The sequence below is a fragment of the Amblyomma mixtum genome, chromosome 6 (assembly GCF_055824585.1).
Source record: "Amblyomma mixtum isolate Tamu chromosome 6, ASM5582458v1, whole genome shotgun sequence".
Classification (NCBI taxonomy): Eukaryota; Metazoa; Arthropoda; class Arachnida; order Ixodida; family Ixodidae; genus Amblyomma; species Amblyomma mixtum.
Genome location: NC_143017.1, coordinates 147,661,545 through 147,684,732, shown reverse-complemented (window position 1 = coordinate 147,684,732; position 23,188 = coordinate 147,661,545). Strand labels below are relative to the sequence as shown.

The following is a 23,188-nucleotide window of genomic DNA, read 5'->3' as shown; positions in this document are numbered from 1 at the left end:
AACTGTCGGCATATGCTCATTTCACCGACTAGCATGCTGATGTCGTAGTTTACGCGCCATATCAACTGTCATGTCCGACACGCGGGGCTGTCATTCGCGTGTAGCATGGGTTCGTCTAATAAATTGCCTTGGCCGATTCGTTGAAATTGCTGCAAGCAACCGCCAACAGTGACATGAGCGCACAGATATAGCTTTCTTGCAGCAATTGAGAAAAAAAAAATGAAACCGAAAACTGAGATTACCGATTTTCATGCTCGCCAGCACGTTTGTGGTGCTGCGACGCAACGCGCTCGAAATTGGTGCATCGCTCATTGTTGTACTTCACGTAAGTACTTCGTGCACTGCGTCTTTGCCTTCGATACCGGCGGCATCGCTTCCATCCGCGATCTGGGGACCTAGGCGCTACCGCGGTTCTCGCCTGTTTGGTCTTCTTGGGGCGACCTTGACAAGGGCGGCTTTTTCGAAGTCGTAGCCACTGCAGGGCGAACGCCGGGCGAAATGTGTATTTGTTAGTTTAAAGGCGCTGAATGCGCCTAGAATCATCTATTTCAGCAATGTTCCGAGTTTTATGTACTTACATATTCCTTCCTTACACGAGTGTCCTAGGAGAGAGTTCGTGGGAGCACCATACGATTGGGAGCGCGTCTGGAGCGTTTCATGTGCGGAATCAAGTTGCACGAGCTCCTCACCGGGCAGATGTCGTCGCTACATGTTCTAGCGCGCTTGAATTGAGTAAAACCCACAGCCAAAGGAAAGGCGTAATTACGGGAAAGCCGCGCACATTCCATCGCATTTGAGAACGGTCCGAACAAGCGTCTGGCCGATAGACCTCGGAATCTCTGAAGTGCACGGAATGCTTCTAAAATGACGAATGGCTCTTGCTCCATCTAAGATAAACAGTGCAGTGTGCCATAATCGATGGAAATTCAGAATTCTGCTGAATGTTCAGAATAGTGTGGCCAGGTTTACCTGCTGTGTAGGTGAGGGGGGTCTCTTACAGGTATATTACGCTACTGAGGCCAATACTGTCTAGCCACAATTTCCAGCACCTACCTTGTGCTGGTATTGAGCACAGCAAGCAAAGGCATTCGTGACCGGAGACTTTTGTATGCAGGAATTTATTTTCATACAGGATTACAAAAGAGAAAACATTGGTCTCAATGTTCCCAATGCACAGAAACTTTGAAAAATTTGCAGATCCCAAACTTCCAAGCACTGGAGAAGCCCAAACTTTTGGGTGTTGAAATCTCCAACTGCGGTCAAGAAATTTGGTCCGTGATCCATTCCGTAGTCAAATCCATACAGAGCTACCGGTATTTTGCACTAACTCAAAGGGAAAAAATACCTCAACCTTCAAGCACCCTATACGCCCAACAACAACAGCTGAGCCATTTAAAACTCTGCACCTGGAATATTATAAAAACATCAAGGCATTCACAGGAACTGTTCAGAACAGCGTTGAAATGCAATGGACTATGACACATGAATGTGTTTTATAAAGGAGGAACAGTTTCTTTAAAAAATAGAAAAAAGCTTGACTAGTAGAGTGTGCTAACAGTACAGAGTAATGTCATACAAAAAAAGGGCACGTATGCAACGGGCTTTTAAGAGCAGAGCCGGGGGCTGCATTAAAATGACCTAAGAAACTACAATAGGCAACAGCGGATTTTAAATCCTTGCCCATGTATGCCATCTGTACAGGTAAAACTAATAAATAAGCCCCCGAAGAACTCTAGTAAGAAAAAAATCACGTTGGTATCGCAGCACTTTGTGGACTACAGGGCTTTTGAGAGATTGCCCGAGTGAAATAAAAACACGCTTGTTCGAGCAGGAAAAAAAATGTACACGAGAGGTGCTGGAGTGACAACCTCCACAAGAGCAAAGAAAAAAAAAAGGACTAGCAAATGAAGGGCACACAAATCAAGCAACGACAGACAAGTATCCACCCTGCCTGCACAGATCCTTCCCTCAGAAATTTTTTCCTCAGTACTCAGTACTAAAGGGCAACACTAAAGGGGGAGGGGGAAAACAGCTGAGAGAAACGAAAAGGAAGCGCAGCAGCACAGGATGGACATGCGGGACACTTGCCCCCTGTTTTTGCACAAAACAGAACTTAAAAGCACTCTTATTTTAGTTAACAAAGAGAAGAAAAACAACCTAACAGCCACTCACAACAACCGGTGCACACAGCAAAGTAAACAACGACACTACTCCCCTCTCCCATTTTCAGTGGAGGAGAAGAGGGGTTGGCAACAAAGGCGACAACAATGGAGCGTTACGTTAACACACAAAAGAGGAGGAGGGGAAAGGCTCTGGAGAAAAAGGCTGCTGCTGCTGCTTCGTGCAAGACTGTGGTTGAGTCGGGGGTGGGGGGGGGGGGAGAGAGTAGAAGCTCAGCGTGTGTTGGCCTTGTTGCGCATGAGGGGCTTGTGGTTGCGCATCCCGTCAACGTTGTGTTGCCAACTCCAGCAGGTGCGGCAGAAGTAGCGGAAGCAGATTATGTCACGGCAGAAGACTGGTCCCGGCTGCTTGTGGCACGAGGAGCACATGGCGTCCTCCAGGTAAGGGTCTACTTGCACCTGCACGCAGCAACAGCACGGGATTAGCCCTGATCCTCCTTGAGAGTGCCAAGAGCTGTAGATAAACGAGACCTCAGCACAGGAACAGGATACGATGTGTTCAGCTAATAGATGCCACATCCTTGATCCACCATTTGATCTACATCCTTTAATAAATGCAGGGTTAAAAGAGTGAACTGCATAAATGAAGCTAACTTCGCAGCAACCCACGTCCGTGACTGATGTAGTCATACTAAAAATGTACTATATTCCATCTCAGCAGTTCCTTGCAGTGCAACTAAACCTGCCATGAGTGCAGAGGCAACGTTCTGAGCAGCAAAATGTAATATCTGCATATCGAGCCTTAATGTATGCTATTTCCAGCGTTTAGTGTGTGTGACTCGTGCAGATTGTTTCCAAAATGGCAGCCCTTTGAAGCAGGACCCCTTGCCTCAGACTGAATACGTCGTTACTGTCGCTTTCAGTACGTTCACTGGCCATAAATGGGGCACTGGGCTTTCACTTCATCTCATCTCACCTTAACAAAACATATGAGCAATAAATTTTTTTTTTTTTTATAATGACAATTCAGCTGCTTCAAGTCCTAAGAAGAGCTTCAGTTTGTTGACAAAAATGGTTCCCATTCTAACAGCCAGAGGGTGCCACTAGGCTGAGCTTATTGGAAAGTCTCCGTCTGCATAAGCTGATCTAGAAGTATGAATGTGATGAATGGTGTAACATCCTGCAAAATGGTTATGTTCAGCATACGTAAGCACGCATAGGCCATATCTGTGCAAGCCGCGAGATGATGACACGTAGACAAGTTGCGGAGGAACACATTTAACACTCTCTCTTGATAGAGGCTGAGGAGGTCTCTACCTTCCATAGGTAGTTCCTTCATAACGTGATAAGCTTCATTAGTTTTTCTGCATTTTAGGCCAGGCTGCCATACTACAAAGACTATCTGTACAGTTACTTTGAGTGGTAAGACAGGGTGGCAGCACAGGGTGGCAGTTTAAAACCTTCAAGGGCGCATGATAGCCTTAGTCGCTTATGCGCCATTAAACACAACACAAATATGTACAACCTCCAAGCTGCACTGCAACCTAGTCTTGACACAGATTTTCATGAAACCTCTGAGTGGTGTCTACACAATTTAGTGTCCCATATACTTACCACTCTATCACCTATTGCTGCCTAAAAGCATAATGCAATTTAGGGTTCCAATCAAGGCCAAATTGCGTTGGTTAATGAGTGCCTGCAAGCTATCGGGTATGCCAGCCGAGCTACTTTTGACAAAATGTTTGTGTAAAAAAAAAAAAGCGTATTTGTGCAAAGCCGAACCCCAAGTCAAGTCATTTTATGTAGGAAAATACTTTGTTTTAGCTTTCACACTTGCAGCTACTATGCCTTATTCTCATTTTCCAACCGCACATTGCTGATGTCCAAGGAATTCTAGGACTTGAGCACAGATGTATATGATTGCAAATCAAGCATTGTGAACTTTATACGAATACCTCATGCCGCAGTAAAAAGGAAAGGCTTTGCGAGTGAGTACACCGTTCTGGGAACAGTAGAACATACTTTTCATACCCAACAGTGTGAAAGGCGGCATTGAAAACTGAACTAGCGCCTTCTCAACATGTGCGGCACTACGCAGCTGTTACTACTGTCCTTTAAACTTGGCATGCCTGAAATAATTTTTTGGCAAGCTCACGCAGTTTTTCAGTAAGCACGAAAAACAAGTTAGGCAGTGTTTAACCACGGTTATACCCAACGGTTGAGCAACAGCATTTCGACAATGACCCAGGCCAAATTTGGAGGTCGCCATTTCGTCAGGCACGCTCAATTATGGTCGGACATCGATTTCTGTCCAATTCAGGCAAGGTCAAATTTTGGGGGTGGGTCTAATCTTGGCTTTGGGACCTGTGCGAAAGCACGGATTTGTGCTACATAGAAGACTGATGAGCGGGCAGTGCCGACGGACGGAGCAGCGGATTGAAGTTGATGGAGACTATGCTCGGCAATGCATAGTGCGAGAGTGTACTGCTGTTTAGCACGGAGGCATGTTCAGCTATGGCAATAGCCGAGTGGTCTCGCGCAGCATCCTCTGAAGCGATTCATTCGTGCTGCCGTGGGTTCGACTCCCAATCGTGGATTTTTCTCTTCTGCCTTGTTTTTCTATCTAGGCACTTTCTGACCTTTCAATTTAGTGCGGGATTGGTGAATATCTGGATAAAATTGCACACAAGTGACGCACACTCAATAGGTGCAGACGTCAAGGAGGTAGAAGTTATGCTGAGACCTACAACAAATGGTTTACATGGGCTCTTATATATTGCAGTCAAGTGCAAACTGCATTGCGGCACAGAAGAAAAACTCATTACTGTTTAGCATGCTCAAAAATGTGTTCTGGGCAAAAAGCTGCATGCTTCTGCTTTCTGCCCTGCAACATATAAACCTGTCCGATGCATAAAAAAAAAAAGGGTAGTGCACATACTTTCTTTGAGAACCGAGGAGTCTTTATCTCCACAAAGGACGCAGCCACAGCCTTCATAAAGCTCTTCTGGTTGTTGAAGGTCACCCGGCCGGACCCTGAATTGTTTGGAAAAATGGCAATGAGAATGCGACACGTGACGATTGCACATTGCGCACGGAAGTGGGAAATTACTCTCAGGCTTATGGCTTTTGCACTGTTGTTGACCTCGTCAATTATGCGCGTGCGTGAGCTAAAGGCATCCTGTGCTGTAGATTCTTGGTTGTCTTCTCATGGTTTATTTACATGTAATCATGCTGTCCAAGAGCCATAGCGAAGCACAAACTGTGATTTCAGTTTTCCCGAACATCAGCGCATGTCATGCACAGAGGCTTCTGTCTTTTCAAAATGAAATTGAGGCTCCAGACCAGAATGCTATTGAGACAACAGAAGCAGCATTCTAACTGGCCTAATCAACTGAACACCTTTCGCCTATACAGTGACACGAGGGCGAGCGAAGGTGTTCCTGCAATGACACCAAGGTTCAAGTCTGTGTTAAGTGCAGTACAGCGGACTTGTTAATTCTAACAGCTGACACACTGAGGACAACTCCGTGCAGTTATTGTTCTCAAGAAGAAAATAGACCTTTCAGCTCTTTCTGAGTATGTTGGCTTTTTTATAGCAGCAAAAGACATGTATATCCGACAAAATTGAAATATTCCTGCCAGTCATTTCAAATTGTGATGTCCTCACCAAAAAGGATGGGTTGCTTGAAGTGAATAGATTTTGTAGCATCAACTCAATCCTAGCTCAGAACTAGTCATTGCAACAGACAGCTGGAAACAAATGATTTGATTTGATTTGATTTATGGGGTTTAACGTCCCAAAGCGACTAAGGCTATGAGAGACGCCGTAGTGGAGGGCTCCGGAAATTTCGACCACCTGGGGTTCTTTAACGTGCACTGACATCGCACAGTACACGGGCCTCTAGAATTTCTCCTCCAAAGAAATTCTAGCCGCCGCGGCCGGGATCGAACCCGCGTCTTTTGGGCCAGCAGCCGAGCACCATAACCGCTCAGCCACCGCGGCGGCAGCTGGAAACAAATGGCTGGGTGTATAAGGGCAGAGAGCACTTGCAATGGGCATTTCAGGGCATACCTAATTAGGCTTCAGAAACGAGAAAAACTGTTGGTGTGCTCTTGCTATAGGATATACGGGTATTTTCCTCAGGTGACAATGATGCGAGCAAACCTCAGTTTTGGCAGGAATTTGTATTGTTGATTGCCAAAGAAAGGCAAGAGCTGATGGTGGCACTGTGTTGCGTTCAAACTCAAGTCACTCAGCTTGCAGTTCGGCTACGTTGCCTGGAGTTGCACCACATTTTATGAATAGGACGAAGCGCTATACAGAAGGTTAATTTTGTACAGAGAAACTTCAGGTTCCTTAATTGCCATCTCTGCAAAAAGTAACCATTTGTTTGCCGTGACTTTCAGGCATCGGCCATTGTGGAGTGTGGAGAGAAGGAAAGTAGTTTGGGCATGGTGGAGGAGGAGGTGGATAGAGGTTTGGTTTAAGAGGGTTTAACGTCCCAAAGCGACTCAGGCTATGAGGGGCTCCAGAAATTTCGACCACCTGGGGCTCCTTGACATGCACTGACATCGCACAGTACACGAGCCTCTTGAATTTCGGCTCCATTGAGATTCCACCACCGTGGCCGTGATCGAACCCGCGTCTTTCGGGTCAGCAGCCGAGCGCCATAACCACTGAGCCACGGTGGCAGCGGAGGTGTAGAAGGAGAGTGGAGGGGTAGACAAGTGGAGAAGAGGGCAAGCATCCCCCCACCAAGTGTGTGAGCTCCACAAAGAATACACAGTGCGCGTAGAGAACATGTGTGCACATCGTGTACCTCTGTCAGCGGCAGTAGCAGCAAGTCTTGTCTATGTTGATGCCTTATCCTGACTGATCATTTTAGGGCGCTCTCTTACCGATGGGGTACTTGTACTTGTCCGTGTCAATGCCAGCATACAGGACTCCCCCAAAGAGTTCTTCCATCACGTGGGCCAGGCCCTGCGCGTTGAGCATGCCGTGGAGAGCTCCCACAAACACAGTTTTTCCCGGGTCCAGCCGCTGCGACGGGGAGCGCACAAAATTGCTGTCACTCAGCACCCACGGGATCACTTGCACCTCCTTGCAGCGCATGCGCCGCGACGATATCTTGTAGTACCAGTTGCCCCCGTTCAGGTAGTCCTGGCTGCAAGCGTGCAGCAGCATCTTGACCTGCTTCTCATTCTCAAAGATGATGTACACGTAGCCCGCTTTGGGGGGGAACCCCTGGCTCCGCTCGCGGCTGGGCCACTGCACCTTGATGTTGCCAAAGGCTGCGAAGGCCTCTACGAGGCCAGGCTCGGATATGTCCCAGGGCACTCCTCCCAGAAAGACCTTGCAGGACAGGGATGAATTCTTGAGGGTGCGTGGCGGCAGGGTTCCGCTCCAGCAACAGCTTGCCTCCGAGAAACCTGTGGTGGAGAGACGGGGAAGGTGGCTACATTGTCCAGGGAAAGGTGTGGGTGGACTGGCACGTAGCCAGGGGCTAAGGCCTCCCATGACTTAAGTGGCCCCACAGATGTCCAGAGAAAGTCTAATTGCATAGAGCTTTTAAACGCACTCCACCAAGACTATGCAACTAACCCATGACTATATTATGTGCATCAGCACCCATGCCACACCCATCGTTGAAAAGCTGTCAACCTAGCCAACTCTACTCATGGGCTGAGCCTGAAATTGACAGCAAAATACCATTGATACAGTTGTGAGAAAATGGTAAAGCTTCGTATTTCGAATCTTCAGCAATACCCGCAATTCTTACAATCGGAATGATCATTAAGGAAACATTCTAGTACACATTTAGCTGGACAGTGGGAAGGGCGACCATTCAAGGGAGGCTTCCTGTGAAGGTGAACAGGTTCTGAACTACTGAGTACATTAATTGCAGGTAGAGAAAGTAAACTTGTTACTGGGCTAGATGGTGCATACATCTAGTCACGAAGTTACATGACGAGCAAGCTGTTTGCAGCACATTTTCCCCCCCCAACTTATCACCGTGGCTAGTATCTACTTCGATCTGCTGTGGTGGGTTGGTGGCTTTAGCATTTGGCTTCTTGCCTAAGGTTACAGGCTCTAATCCTTGCCTCAGCGGCCCCATTTCAATGGTAATTAAACGCAGAAGTGCCAAAGTGCTGCGTGACATTGGTGCCCAAGAACCCTAGATTATAGAAATTAAGAGCCCTGCATTACGGCTTCCCTCGCAGCAGGTTTAGGATGAACCCTACATATCATACCAACATTTTGACTGGGTCTGAATGCATTCCTGTTGTGGAGTTCCTTGAAGCTTCTCGTATTCTTGATTGTTGGCAGAGCAGCTGCATCATATTCCTGCCTTCCAAGGAGGCTGCTATATTTCTGCCGACTGCCAGAAATGTGATCTCTCCAAACGTACTTGAACAAGTTTTTCACCTCATTATATAATATGTTCTTTCCAGCGCACTTGTATGAAGTCAGCTGCTGTAGTTAGCTTCATTCTGACCTCTCTTTTAATGCCTCCATTTTTTGGATGCTGTCGCTGATGTTTAGGACATTGAATTTATTGTGCTGCCAGGTTTCAGTTTCCTTAATTAAGTGAAATCCCAACCAGACAGTCAGTGCCACAAAAATGATAGGCTTACAACTGACTGCCCTGCATTAGTAGCTAGATAGGTTTGGAGTGTCATTTGGTAGCGAGACGCTGTAAGCGGTAAGGGTAAGGGAATACATCAACTTAGGGCAGGGAGTGACAGCAGATCTGGGTCACAAAAGTGAAACAACTAGAATGAGAATGGGGTTGAGCGCATTTGGCAGGTTCACTCAGATCATGAATGGCAGTCTATCAACATCCCTCAGGAGAAAGTATAGAGCAGCTGTATCTTACCGGTACTCACCTACGGGGCAGAAACATGGAAGTTAACGAAAAGGGTTCAACGTAACGTGCAGGGAACTAACGCGGAGACTAACAAAAAGGGTTTAACTGAAGTTAAGGACAATGCATCGAGCTATGGAAAAAAAATGATAGGTGTAACGTTAAGAGAAAGGAGGGCACAGTGGGTCAGGGGACAATTGCTGCTTAATGAAATTCTAGTCAAAATCAAGAAGAAATCGACTTGGGCAGGGCATGTAATGTGAAGGCTAGATAACCGATGGTCCTTATGGGCAACGGAGTGGATTCCAAGAGAAGACAATTGTACCAGGGGGCGGCAGAAAGTCAGGTGGGCGGATGAGACTAAGATGTTTGTGGGGATACGGCGGCCGTAGCTGGCAAAGGTGATGGTTTATTTGAGAGATATGGGAGAGGTCTTTGTCCTGCAGTGGGCGTAGCCAGGCTTGTTGATTATGGTGATTATCATAGTATACAACTTTAACAAAGACAAAAAAACGTGCAATAGTATTGGAGTCTGAATTTACTGCATTTCACTGTCTTAGCTATTGATACTGCATTAAGGCAAAGTAAAAGGCAAGTGTCATCATGCCATCAATAAAACTTCGGTTGGGCCGCCTAATTGGTACACGTTGCGAAGGTGTAGGTTGCACAAACACGGAACGAACCACAAAGAAAAGACAGACACACACAAGTGCACTAACTTTTTTTCCTTCTTGGGAACGCATACTTATACACCTGACCACGCATGCGTCTGTTAACAGCCATTGGCATGACTAGTGTGGTTAAAGATTGCGTTTGAGCATGTGTGGTCAGGTGTATAAGTATGCGTTCCCAAGAAGAAAAAACAGTTATTAGTGCACTTGTGTGTAAAGGCTTTTAGCGCAAAACCACTAAGAAAGGACGGGGATAGAACACAGACACAAAGGAGCTCAAAAAGCGCTCCTTTGTGTCTGTGTTCTATCCCCGTCCTTTCTTAGTCGGTTTGCGCTAAAAGCCTTTACATTACCAAGATGAACCAACTCGCCCAGCAGAACGTGTTACTGCACTTGTGTGTGTCTGTCTTTTCTTTGTGGTTCGTTCCGTGTTTGCGCAACCTACACCTTCACAACAACATTGTGATGTCTTGTCCCAACAGGAATGAGGCGGGCTTATTAAGAGCACCAGTGAAATAGCTCAGAAATGCTGTTTGTCTGTGGAACAGGCCTGGCTTTGATGAGCTTCATATGCCCGCTAATCCCATGTCACACTGCAATGTTTAATATAGTTTGAAGCAAATGAGGTTTGGTACATCAGGAGTCATGCACACACAGTAAAAAATACATCCATAGATAATAGAGATCGTAATCTGATAAAAACGCAACCAGTACAAATGTGCAATTTCAAAGCACTTTAAACTAATGCAGTGCTATTTTAAACACTGAGGTCTTCTCTAGTATGTTAATTTAAAAATTCCATTTCACATCACTACTTCAGCAGCATCTATTCATACAGCGTCAGAAATCAAAAATTTGATAAATGCAAACAAATGAATCAACAAAGCGGTGCAGCGGACGCAAGTGGTATGAAATTCGAAACCGGAATTTAAAAGGCGAAGGTCTGTCCTTAACAGGCAGAGCAATCTTGAATGTGTTGAATAATGAGCAAGAGTGAGAACTACATCCAACTGTTTGGTAAATGAGAATGACAACCAACTCGCATGGTAGAGCTATTGTGCTACTATGACAAAGACTACTCTGACAGTGTGCAATACTTTTAGCTTTAAATCCATTAAACGCACTTGATTGCTAATGTCATTTGAAGCTGGTGTCTGCAATCGCAAATGACTACGAAGGCCCCAAATTGTTGTTTCTAGTGGTGCAACAAGCTGAAGGGATTTTTCGCTATTGTCAGAAGAACAACTCTGTAGACTTCACGCTAACTGGCACATTGAGCGTCTCTTGGAAGCAGTCTTGCCATTCTGGCACTGCTGCACACTTTCTTTGCTTCTGCACCTGGTTCTGTTCCAGAGAGTCGAAACTGCGCACTCTTCTTGTGCTGCTCGTGTGTATGAGCCGGGGCCCCATTATTATTGCGTCACGTTGTGAAAGAGGCTGCAGAGGCCCTGACCGTTTCAGAGCAGTTTTGCTTTGGTTTGGTTCATGGGGTTCAATGTCCCAAAACAACTCTGGCCGTGAGCGTGAGGGGCGCCATAGTGGAGGGTTCCGGATAATTTCGACCACATGGGCTTCTTCAACGCGCACTTTGAACATTTCGCCTCTATTGGAACGCGACTGCTGCGTTCACGTCTTCGACGTCTTCGAAGCCTGGTCAGCAGCCGAACACCGAGCTAGCTTTGCTTTCAGATACCCTACAGTGAACACCCAGTGTTCATCTCAACAGCAGACTACTATTGCCCAGTCCGGTATTTCACCTATATGAGCAGTTTTCTGTCGTTTATTGGGTGTCATTTGATGATTCAGCCTTCAGGTAATTAGGACTTTTAATTAGGGATTCTTTTCCCAGTTACTTAAGTCCGAATCAGGTGCTGTGTGAATGCGACAATTACTACACATTGAATGCCTTTGTTTTGAAAGAAAAAACCAATTATACACCTCTTTTTGAGGGAGAAATACTCTCAAACACATGCGTAGCATGACACCCCACTGTTGCCACCCTCCCCTAAGCTATTAATTTGGCGTGCGAAGCAGTATCCGGTTGCTTAGCAGTTTGTCGAGTGTGAGTGTATAACAAAAGCTGCATTGTTGTGCACAACGTCAATGTCCTCTAGAAACCCTATGTTTTTTTGCTGGCTGTGACGGTAGTGATAATAGCAAAACGCCGCCACATATACTTGCATCATCTTATGCAGGGGTCCCTAGGCATCTGCTATGCATTTCTTCACCACTTTCCAACCGGGCCCAAGCTATATCAGCAGTGGACGCTGTTGGTGAACACGAAACATGCGCCAACAACAAGCTTTATTCATTTATTTATTTGAAAATACTGCAGTCCCAAGCCCCATGCAAGGGCTATAGCAGAAATGGGCTACATAAAATGTATTACAATATACAATGTCACGCACCAAGAGCACATGCCAGCAATAAAATGTAAATACTGGTTGGTTTATCGGGGTTTAACGTCCCAAAGCAACTCAGGCTATGAGAGACGCCGTAGTGAAGGGCTGCGGAAATTTCGACCACCTGGGTTCTTTAACATGCACTAACATCGCACAGTACATGGACCTCTAGAATTTCGCCTTCATCGAAATTCGGCCGCCACGGCCGGGATCGAACCTGTATTTGTGGACCAGTGAGTACTGGCGGGAGTAAAGTAGACAAGAATGCGTATTGCTTTCAGTGAATTGGTTTGTATTGCTTGTAGTATGAACAGCCCTATGCTAGCGGCAGGAGGGACTGAATATAGTTTCATCACGCGCATCGCCGCAAACAAACCTTGCAGTAATGAGACATGGATACATTCCGTCACATAGCTCACTGTTGTCTCCCGAGTGTTCAGTTTGCGAATGGAGTAACTGTCGTAAGCTCTGCAGTCTAAACTATCACACTCGCCATAACCCAGCAGGCAGCGAGAGCATTCATGAGAAACTGTGCTCCTCGAAACCATAGGTATTCTTTTGCTTTCCTTGATTTTGAGTTTCGATGCCTTCTGCTTTCGTTTTTAAATCGCGCAACACCGTTGCACGTTTACCCTACAGGCAGCTGGCAACAAAAACTGTACACGAGAACTGCGAGCATGGCAATTGCCAATGCTAATCGTTCGCTCCGTCGAAACATGGTCGCCTACTCCTGGTTGGTTGTTGCAAGCACTAATGGCCTTGCATATGTGAGGATGAACAAGAGCCAAACCCCCACGCACAATTTCTAGTCTTGGCAGAAAAAAAAACTAGCAGATGGCACTGCCAGAGATCACCTGTTGCTCCATCTGCAGCCCACGGGATGCAAATTATCTGCCCATGATGGTGTCAGTGGTAAAACATGGCAGCACCCACTTAGTGTTTATAGAGAAAGTATTACATGAAAATTTGCATACATACAAATCTCTAGGGCCAGTCTGCTTTAGCAGTACTAGTCCTCACTCAGAGACTTCCCGCTAAGTACCGTAAAGCAGACTGAAGTGACTTGAGGCAAACTGAGCACAGTGGCAGGGGCATTTGTCCCTCTGGTAGGGGTCTAGAAACTGAGTCTCAGCCCTCTGTAATGCATTGAGCATACTTACTAGCAGCAGATCGGTGCAGCTTGGCCGCCTTTTCAATGTTGTCCGAGTCTCCCGTGCTCGCAGTAGGGCTGACACCAGGCGACCAGCGCTGGTCCATGAAGAATGAAAATGGATTGCTGGGCTGGTCAAACTCAGATCGCATGCCCATGCCGTTTGCCTGCACGAGGCTCCTAGTGCCACCGGGGCTGGATGCGGTCAGTGCCAGGGAATTCTGCAGTGGAGAGAAGACATGACAAGCCAATCTATATTGCCTTCAATGGTCGTTATGTCCTGAAATCATCAGTCATGCTCAAATTTATGTGACGGGACCAGCGGCTACATCCAGAAATTCTGCCCGACTACTCTAAGTCTGTTATATCACAGGGATGTCTTAATATAAAGCTTAGAATTGGTTTGTTGGTTTATGGGCTTAATGTCCCAAAGCAACTCGGGCTATAAGAGACGCCATAGTGAAGGGCTCTGGAACTTTTGACTACCTGGTGTTCTTTATTGTGTACTGACATGGCACAGCACACGGGCGCCTCGCCTACATCACAATTCGACTGCCGCGGCCGGAATCGAGCCCGCGCCCTTCGGGTCAGCAGCCGAGCACCATAACCACTGAGCCAACGCGGCGGCCTAAAGCTTAGAATTCAGCAGTCTTCTGTGCAGCTGCATTTTGTGCGTTTTGAAATTTTTAGTTGCCTTCATCAGTGACGTCCGCAGAGGTGTTATTAAAGTAGCATCAGTGCCCTAAAAATGTTATCTTTAAAATTAAATGGCTTCTGACGGCATGAATGCAGTCACTTTCAGTAACAGTCAAGACTGCACAACTGTACTGTTACCTTTTACAAAAGGCCACAATTTAGTCTAAGCAAAGCTTCTGGAACGCATTTATTCGACGCCTTGACCGGGGACTGGTCCCCAGTTGAGATGTTGAGTAAATGTGTTATCTTGCTTCGCTGTTATGCTTTAGAGTGATAGCTTGACTATGTACCCACCCCACTCAACACCTCATAACCTGTCCGCTGTATGAATTTGATCTTCAGCCATAAGGTCAATATAAGCATAGACTTTAGAAAAAAGGACTAGGGAAAAGAAATCGCATCCACGACTGGAAGTTGAACTCGCTGCGGCGTGAACAGATCAGCTTCAAAGGACGCTGTGCGAGACCACTAGGGTGTCGGCACAGCTGTACACGCCTCAATGTTGAAATGCATCATACTCTCGCACTGTGCATTGCAGAGCGCAGTCAACTTCCATCTGCTTCGTCCAGTGGCACTGCCTGCTCATCATCATCTCTTCTACGCAGCACAAATCCGTGCTTTCCCACAAAATCGAATGTAGTAAACATTCTTTGTAGTTTCCAAATTCCAAAAATTGGCCCAGCCCACCCCCGAAATTTGACCTTCGCCGATTTGGACCATAATCCAGGACCAACAATAATTGAGCATGCCCAACATGATGGTGGCCACCAAATTTGGCCTCAGCCTTTGGGTATAACCGTGTCCAAGTTTTTTTTTGGCGATATATATATATATATATATATATATATATATATATATATATATATATATATATATATATAATGACAGAAGCCAAAAGCCACAAAAACCAAGGGGCACAGGGGATTTTTTTTTTTCGAATTAATTTATTTTGTGGTGTTGATCAATTTAGAATATTACTGAATATGTCATCGCTTAAAGCTAATTGATTAGAAAAGCAGAAGAAAAAACAACCACATGCCGCCGGTGGGATCCGAACCCATGACCTCCGAATTACGCGTCCGGTGCTCTACCTCTGAGCTACGGCGACGGCTGTCAAACCTTCTGCTTTCGGGGGTATTTATGTTTACAAGTAACCTAACCTTGAGAGTGTTCATCAGCGCCACCCACGTTCATAAGCGGCGGACATAGAATGTCCCGAGTTACCGCAGGTGTGACGTAGAACGTCATCGAACGGAGAGGGTGGAAGCTGTGTGAGAACCCTCTTATGCTTCCTATGGCATCAAGGCTGCCAGAATCGAGGCCCTCGCTAAGCAATTAAGTAAACAAGGAAGGGGAATGAGGGGCTCGTAAATATGACAGAAGCCAACAGCCACAGACACCAACGGGCACAGGGGATTTTTTTTAAAATTTATTTATTTTGTGGTGTTGATCAATTTAGAATATTACTGAATATGTTATCGCTTAAAGGTAATTGATTAGAAAAGCAGAAGAAAAAACAACCACATGCCGCCGGTGGGATCCAAACCCACGACCTCCGAATTATATATATATATATAATCTATGGCTGTAATCTGCCAAGAATACGCACCATGAGATCAGACAGGGTGCTCATTTCTGTGCCACAGCTGGCACCACTGGAGTCAGAGTCTGGGGAGAGGCTCCTGGAATCTCGGAAGGGGTCACAGCCAAAGGCTAGGGACCGCTCCACGGACGGACTCCCCTGGTAACTGCAGAGAGCGGAGAGAGAGAGAGTGTCAGCACAGCACTCTGCTGGAGCTCATGAGGATCTGCTAAAAGCAGCGCTGTTCAACGGTAGCCTGTATCAAGCAGGGTGCTACGGTTACCAACGACATTCACATTGCCTTTTTTTTATTATTATTATTTGAAAATACTGTTGGCCGTGAGGCCGTTACAGTGGTGGGGCGTGACACTTGGAAAGCAAAAAGGTTTCTACGATTATACAAAAATACAAAGTGAATCTTCATCTATACAATCATTTCTTACCGCGTAATGTTTCACTTTTTATACAAAAGCAGTGTTAATAAATATTAACTTGAAAAACAGTTATTTCACACAGAAAAGGAAAAAAATAACAAAAATTTCTACATTCCCGGCCTTCACCTTAGGTGAGTTGATTAGGCGTATGACACACACACACGCATAGCTTTTAAGCTGCATGGATAAAACTGTACATGGTATTCGAAGTAATAGTATTTCTATGTCCCAAAGCTATGTTACCTAATGGTGATGTGACATTATACTCCGTTTCATACATAGCTGTCAACGCTGCCAAAGGTACGAAAGTAGTCCTCTGCAAAAAACAAGCAAAATGTATCCGTCCGCCTCGCGTCGTGGCTGAGTGGTACGAAGCGCGCGCCTGTGCGTTCATTTTACAAGATGCCAAGGTTCGACTCCCGGCTTTTGCTGTTTCTTTTCACTTCTTTTTTTACTTCTTTTTTTATTTTTATTGAAATAATCATTAGGTAGAAAGTCGAAACTGTCAAACTCTAATGCCTACCTTGAAAAACACAGCGCTCTTTACTTGCTTCGAAGGAAAAAGGCACTGTATTGTATTGGCGACTGACGTGATTGCGAAGTGCTTTTCTCTGGCAATGAGACTTTTTAGCATGCGGCACACAAGGTGATCTTATTCCAGCAGAGAGACCTTCTTTCTTGAACCTCGCAACTGTCCGAGGGCTCACCCCGGTCACCTCGCCCACAGTTTCGAGAACATCACGCGCAGTCTTCTCCGGGAAGCGCTTCCTTACGCTACAGTAAACGTTGACGATCACCTGCTTGCAGTGTTTCGAAATTTTCGGAGGCTTCAGCTTGGAGAATATGCCAGCAGGAGATGTTTTTAAAGCCGCAGTGGGCGAAGAAAACAAGCGAGTAGGAGATAGCGGTGTCATTTTCGCATTCTCTGAAACCGAAAGACGAAAGCAGACGACATCGCCGGCCGGACTAGCTGCGAAAACCTGATACAGGAGGAGCCGAAAAAAAACCAGAAAACTAAGGCACTCTGTTTTGAAGAACATTAAAGAAAAAGCAATCTTTCTGCAAAATAAAACACCATTATCATTATACTGCAATATTAACCAATAATAACTTTAATTTTGAGTTCTTTACTCTTTTCACTTTTGACGCACTACATTACGATGCGGACGAGGAGTGCGAACAGGCGCCGTAGCCTTGGCTGCGTTGACAGCTATGTATGAAACGGAGCATAGGTTCATATAAAATGTACAGTCTCAGTGCATGCGCATTTTCCCATCTTGCTGCAATCAGTGTGCACCTTCCATGACCATGATACAAATGCACTACAGGGAGAGAACATGTCAGTCACTAAGCCATCATGATAGGCAGTTCAAAATCTCAGAACTCTACGCCACTGACTCCGACGGAATTCCACTTAGGGTGGAGAGATCTGGCATCTTGCACACTGTACAGAGGTAGTTCGTAGATGTAGACCCAGAATAACTGAAAATGATGTACTGCACGGGCATGAAGCTGCCTTTGTACACAAAAAATTAGTAGATCTGAGTAGAATCCAACTCAGCTCAAGCAGGGTTAATTTCGTTAGATTTGAACCATGAGAAGCTACATTAGTTGTCGTGGAATCTGGCTTTATTGTAGTTTACTCCAGAAAATGGAACCTAGAAATTGACCTTGTCATTTCATTCAAAAACAAACCAAATTTGCACTTTATTTAGTCAGTGCAAAATAAGGACCACACTCAGCGCATATGTGGGCAGTGAGAGTAAATGTGGGATTGCTATGGTCCTCACTGAACACACCGACAGAACTCAAGTGTATGGTATGGTATATGGGGCTTAACATCCCAAAGCTGTGCATTACCTATGAAAGATGTAACAGAGGACTGCAGGTTACCGTATATTGCAGATTATAAGTCGACCCCCCCAACTCGCGGCCCCCTTTGGGCAAAAAAAGTTACTCCGAATTTAGGTCGACGCTGCCACACTCTGTCCTAGCTCGCCCAAAAAGTTTTTCAGAAGGCCAATTTATAACGAAACATTTGTTTGTTCACGAGAAATCTCGGACTAGTGTCGCTTATGAGGATACACTCTCCATCATCTTATGAGCCACTGCTGCCGCTGGTTTGTCGATAACAAGTTGCTATCGTATTAAAACAAACCTTTGGTGCTTATCTCAATTAAATTCAAGTTTTTTTAAGCAGATCCACTTTCGCACTGTCTCTGACCACTATTATGGAATTACGAGTGCACACGGGGCGCGATATCCGCGACTTGGTCGAAATTACTTTTGACCCCGCATATAGGCAGACTTTAAGACTCCACATATATGTCGACTTATGCATGGCAATATACGGTAATTACGAGCATGAGGGAAATGTGGCCTAAATGAGACAGTGGGCTCGTTTGTTGCAGACTTTCAGTATGTGGGAGTGTGCGCAAAAATGGGAAAACGCAGAAATAGCTATGTAGCACAACTCAGATGAAGAAATGGTGGAATTTGTACAGGGACTTTGGGTAATCGTCTGCAGAGAAAAAAAAGTTTTGTAAATTAGGCAAGCTGTTTCACATGCGCAAGAATGGCTTATCTTGGTGGTGACTGTGTTGTATCGGCAGAGCAGGGGCCGATACAGTTTGTTTAGAGAACATGGGGCTGCTGCCTAGTGCCTGCGCACATTTGCTATTCACAGTGCTGCTAAGTTCATTATTTTAACATAAAAAAGAATAAATGACATGCGTGTATACAGATACACTGTACTCATTAAATTAATTGTGCCTAACCCCCCAAAATTTAACAGTAGTGTCAACTGAATACACAAAGGAAAAATAAAACAATGTGGCAAAGGAGTGTGCTCTGAGAGGGGTCAGTGACATGACCAAATGGTAGTGTGGCTCAGTCTTGTGACTGGGTTATGCAACGTCATTTCATGCAGGCAGCCACAAGATTTTAGGGAACAGGGAAGCTGTAAAACAAATGTTGCAAAATGCATCAGTCACTGCAGAATCCTTTTATTGGTCATACCTTGAACCATGTACAGACCAGTGCTGCATGGTGATACGGGACAAGTTTCTCAACACATTTTCCCAGCTCTTCACTTCATTGTAGCAAGGCGGTGCGCAACTGGCCCACATACCTGTATGGTGTGTAAGGAGATGCAGAGCGGATGGCCCGAGGTCCTGAGCCCACAGGCGCATTTGGTAGCGTTCCCTGCCTCAGCAGTCTGTTGAGAGAGGCTTCGGAGAAGCGCATGTCACCAGAGTATAGGGAGCCGAGACCGCTGCCGTTCTGGTAGGTCGCCAAGTAGGCTGGGTTAGAGAGTAGGCTAGACAGGTTTCCGGTGCCGCCTTGCAGGACACTGTTCCTGAGGCCACAGTTGCTGTACCCTGCAGGGACATGCGATGCACTGGGTCAGGCCTGTGCAACCGACGAAATGGATGGGCCGAGACATTAAGGGCTTGTTCCTTGATCGACACGGTTTGGCACAGGGTTAAAGCTGCAGTCATGTCACTGAATGCAGTAACTGTGGTAATTGTGGTAATTGCTTCACTGTGTTATGGCATGACAGCTTTTGACCAACATGCTTTTGTGAGAAAGTGTGTCAGTCTTTGCGATTGCACGCCATAAGCCAGAATAGTCGCACTGCTTCGCAGGCTACCATAATTTGTCGGCTTTTAAATGTTCATTGCCATACAATATTCTAAATCCAGTAAAAGTATGTTTTAAACTATTGCCTTGTTAACCCATGGGAGGCATAAACACATGCATGCATGCATGCATGGTAGCTGAATCGTCACGTCGGTGGCCTGGAGCTCCTTTCATCTGACTTTTCCTGTATTTGGTTACAGTTGCACTCCTGTTAATGAATGAGCAATGGGGGTGGAATTTATTGTCAGTCTATATGATTGAACTCACTTTTCACACATGATGTTGACACGCTTGAACAGAAATTCGTCATCAGCTTGACTATGCCCACTGCAGGACAAAGGCCTCCCCTATCTCTCTCTCTCGCTCTCTCCCATCAGCCCTGTCCTGTGCCAGCTGCAGCCAGCCTATCCCTGCAAACTTCTTAATATCATCTGCCCATACTCCTGCTGTTTGCCTTCTTGAACAGGAAGTAGAACAAGCTTAAAGTGGTTTTAAGCTAAAACACGGACGAATTATGACAACTATATGATACTAAATGCTTAAAATTCCATCTAAGGGTACCACGAAGGCATGCACGATTGCTATTCACTTTTGCCATGCAGCGCCTCCATTTGGAGTAGCAAGCTAGAGTACGAGATTTCGAAAGGTGCATCATTCAACAGTGAAGTGGGGCTTATAAGGCCCATGTGGCTGCAGTTCTGAGGAGGAGACATCTCTGCTTGCGGCAGTCATGACTTACCATTAAAATTGAGGCAGTCCTCAGCAATGTTATCTGAAACAAGACAAAATCCCAATTTTTGTGACGCACTAAAATGATAACAAGCACATTACTCAAGGCCATCAACACTGACTATTTACTCAAACGCAACACGTGCAACTGTCGCCGATGAGTTACCTTCAGGAAGGTCATGGCATGAAGGCAACAACTTGCATGCTTAAGTTAAAAAACAAAAGCTAGAGGGCATCCTAAAGCACCACGAAGCCTTTACTTATGCCAAGAACGGATGATGAAAGGAACAGGAACACAAAACCTAGGCTATTCGGAGATAACACTCACCAAATAGTCTGCTGAGGGGTCGGCGATCCACCATTGAACAGTCATTGGTGTTGTCAAGCGAACCATTAAAATTCGGCAGCACTCTGTTATAATTGTGATCATTTAAGGACTCCATGAGTGCAAGCTCATCATCCAAAAAGTTGCTGGAAGACTGATGAAGCTGGAACGAAAAATCAGTTACGGTGCCTTCAGCTACAGCTGACTACAACAGTCGCACAGCCACACAGGAAGTGCTCAGGGAACAACTGTCGAAATGCACAGCGTATGTATGAGTCTTAGTGCACAGATGACTGATTCCAAGCCTTTTTTTTTTAAGTCTGAAGCAGAGGAAAGAGTAAACACACAAGAAAACTACAGAAAGGTGGTGACAAGATGTTGCGCAATGGGTATTGCATACAGTGATTAGAAGCGGTGACTACAATTTAAAATAAGAAAGAAAATTGGAAGAGTCCAAGCCCGTGAATAAGAACAATGCATTGCACTTGCACAGGGAGCTATTTTCAGATAAAATGTACCGTCGGAAAACTGCGTCCAGCACGTGGCCGCAGCGCATCGTGAGAACGCACGCATCGGAGGGCGCAGTAAAGACAGCGTTGGTCTGTGTGCAGAAAAAAAAAAAAAAATCGGAGAACAGCACACGATGGCAAGCAAACAAACGAAACAAGACCCTACAGGGTGTGACAAGGGGCAACCGAGCTCGGGCCTCGTATCGAGCAAGTATTAATTACCGGTGATATCGAAGAGTGCTGGAAAAATCCTTTCAAACATTAAAAGACAATCTGAAAAGGAGTCAGCGCTATCGCTGTGGCCTGAACCAGTCGCGCAACGTGCGCATTCGTCTCGCGTTGAACGGGAAAATTACGGGCAGTCGCTTACGGGTGCTTCTACGTTTCGAGAATGGAACACCGCCGCTGTAATCCCCGGCCGAGCTACGGCGAACGCCTGCGCATGACAAAACGCCGGCTGCTGCTCTTTTTTTTTTTGCTGCCACGAAATTAAAGTGCACGAACGCTTTAAAGCGCAGGACCCCGAAACGGTGCTGAGCACGCCGACGAGTGCGAGAAAAAACGATAAGTGGCCCAAGGTTCCGATGCGTAGCGCAGCAGCAGCCGTCCGCGGTGCAAGGAAGGAAAAAGAAAACACTCGCTTCGCAGTTCACCTTTGCCAGAGAGAACATTGCGTCGCGTCTGCTGCTGCCTCCCCGTGCGTAGTACCACATGTAGCCGTGGGGCCTCGCCGCCGCTTCAGAAGCCGGGACGACCGGAGGGAAGGGAAAGAAATAAAATCCCGAGCTGTTGCTTGAGCGTCGGAGGCCCTAACAGCTGGCCGGCCGAATAATCGAACGTGCCCACGAGCTCGTTCGTGCCACCGGCGCAGCACGGGCCGAGCAAAAACGCCACGCTTCTTCGTCGCCCAAGGGCACTAACCCTCAAGAAAAATGCCAGCGGGTAAAGCGGTACGCGTCCGCGAGAAACGCGACCAGCACCCACCTGCCCGCAGAAACGTGTTGGTCGGAGGCCCGCAGCCGTGGTGGAATCGTACTGCATGCTAGTGCTGCGCTGGCCGGTGTATGCGCTACGAACGAGGGGGGAACGCCGACTTTCGAATCGGCACACGCCTGCCTCTCGCACTGCTAACGCCGAAATGCGTCCCCGTCGAGAACGTTGCTCGTCTTTTTTGTTTTCTTTTTCCTTTCGGGGGGGTGGTGGAAAGGGGGGCCTTGCCCGTCGCGTGCACCCTGCCTCGGTTGCGGCGGTGTTTCGCATGCACGCGCTGACAGAGCTGCACGGGGCGTGCGGGGAAACGTGGTGCGAGAAGAGAAGATGGAATACTTCACCATTAAAACTGTTCTTCACGCTAACACGTGGCAGGACGGGAGTCAAATTGCGGTCTCTCCAGGCGAAACAACGCCGCTGAAGTGTGTGCGCCGCGTCGGCGGGCCGGCACCGGTTAAAATCAGCGCTTGGGCGGCTCGGAAATTGGTCAAATCCCTCGGTTCCGAAGCCGGGCAGAGAAATGAGACGTGCGACGAGTGTAAGCGGAGAGGGGGAGGTTATCGAACCACGTGCTTCGGCGGCATAAACACTACGGAGGGGGCTCCGCTTCCGGTTCCGCCGGCGGTTTCGGCCGCTCCGCGGGCTTTCGCAGGCGCGTCGTCTGCTACCTGCTTGCCGCCCCGCCGCCCCGCCCGCTTACCGATTGCATAGTGTGAGGCCCAGGGTGGTCCTTTGCCGTACTAGTTGCGGGTTCGGTCCGCGCGTACCTCGCCGAAAGTGGTGCATGCAACGAATGACTGCCGTGACGCTGCTCGCCGTTGACGCCCGAAGCGCACTAGCATCGCGCGCCACGCCGACCAACGCTTCTTGTGTGGCGGCGAAAACGGTGTGGCGCTCCCCGTCCGCAAATGGTCGGCGCTGCGTGGAGCAGATTCCGTTCTGCTTCTTTGTGTTGTTGTTGTTTAGGCATTAATCGACCAAAGTGCGGCCCGAGTTGGGTTACTTGGGCAAGTCTGATACGTTAACGAATAAAAAAAAAGGAAATAATACACGAAGCTGAGTAAAAAATAAA

The 23,188-nt window shown here is 46.7% G+C and overlaps 2 protein-coding genes across 6 annotated transcripts in view; one reads left to right on the top strand and one right to left on the bottom strand.

The window, feature by feature from the left end:
• The window catches only part of Fbxl7 (F-box and leucine-rich repeat protein 7), a 74,022-nt gene that overhangs the window by 149 nt on the left and 50,685 nt on the right, over positions 1 to 23,188 (top strand). The window contains exon 2 of one of the 2 annotated variants that reach the window (XM_089549549.1): positions 2,470 to 2,561. The exons of the other annotated variant lie outside the window; for it this stretch is intronic. The gene's annotated coding sequence lies outside the window, so the exon portion shown is untranslated. The remainder of the gene's footprint in view (positions 1 to 2,469; positions 2,562 to 23,188) is intronic. 2 annotated transcript variants of the gene reach the window in all.
• LOC149340716 (cytoplasmic polyadenylation element-binding protein 1-like) lies at positions 1,100 to 22,692 on the bottom strand. 4 transcript variants are annotated; one of them, XM_089549545.1, is made up of 9 exons: positions 22,458 to 22,692; positions 20,621 to 20,780; positions 20,303 to 20,335; positions 19,052 to 19,301; positions 15,515 to 15,653; positions 13,220 to 13,430; positions 7,020 to 7,550; positions 5,059 to 5,153; positions 1,100 to 2,579 (listed from the first exon to the last, which is right to left on the bottom strand). In XM_089549545.1, exons 1-9 carry the CDS (start codon positions 22,458 to 22,460, stop codon positions 2,394 to 2,396), a joined length of 1,608 nt encoding a protein of 535 aa, XP_089405671.1. In that variant the 5' UTR covers positions 22,461 to 22,692; the 3' UTR covers positions 1,100 to 2,393. The 4 variants fall into 4 exon arrangements, with proteins under 4 accessions (XP_089405671.1, XP_089405668.1, XP_089405670.1 ...); XM_089549542.1 differs by lacking the exon at positions 22,458 to 22,692 and adding an exon at positions 22,111 to 22,439; XM_089549544.1 differs by lacking the exon at positions 22,458 to 22,692 and adding an exon at positions 21,780 to 22,062.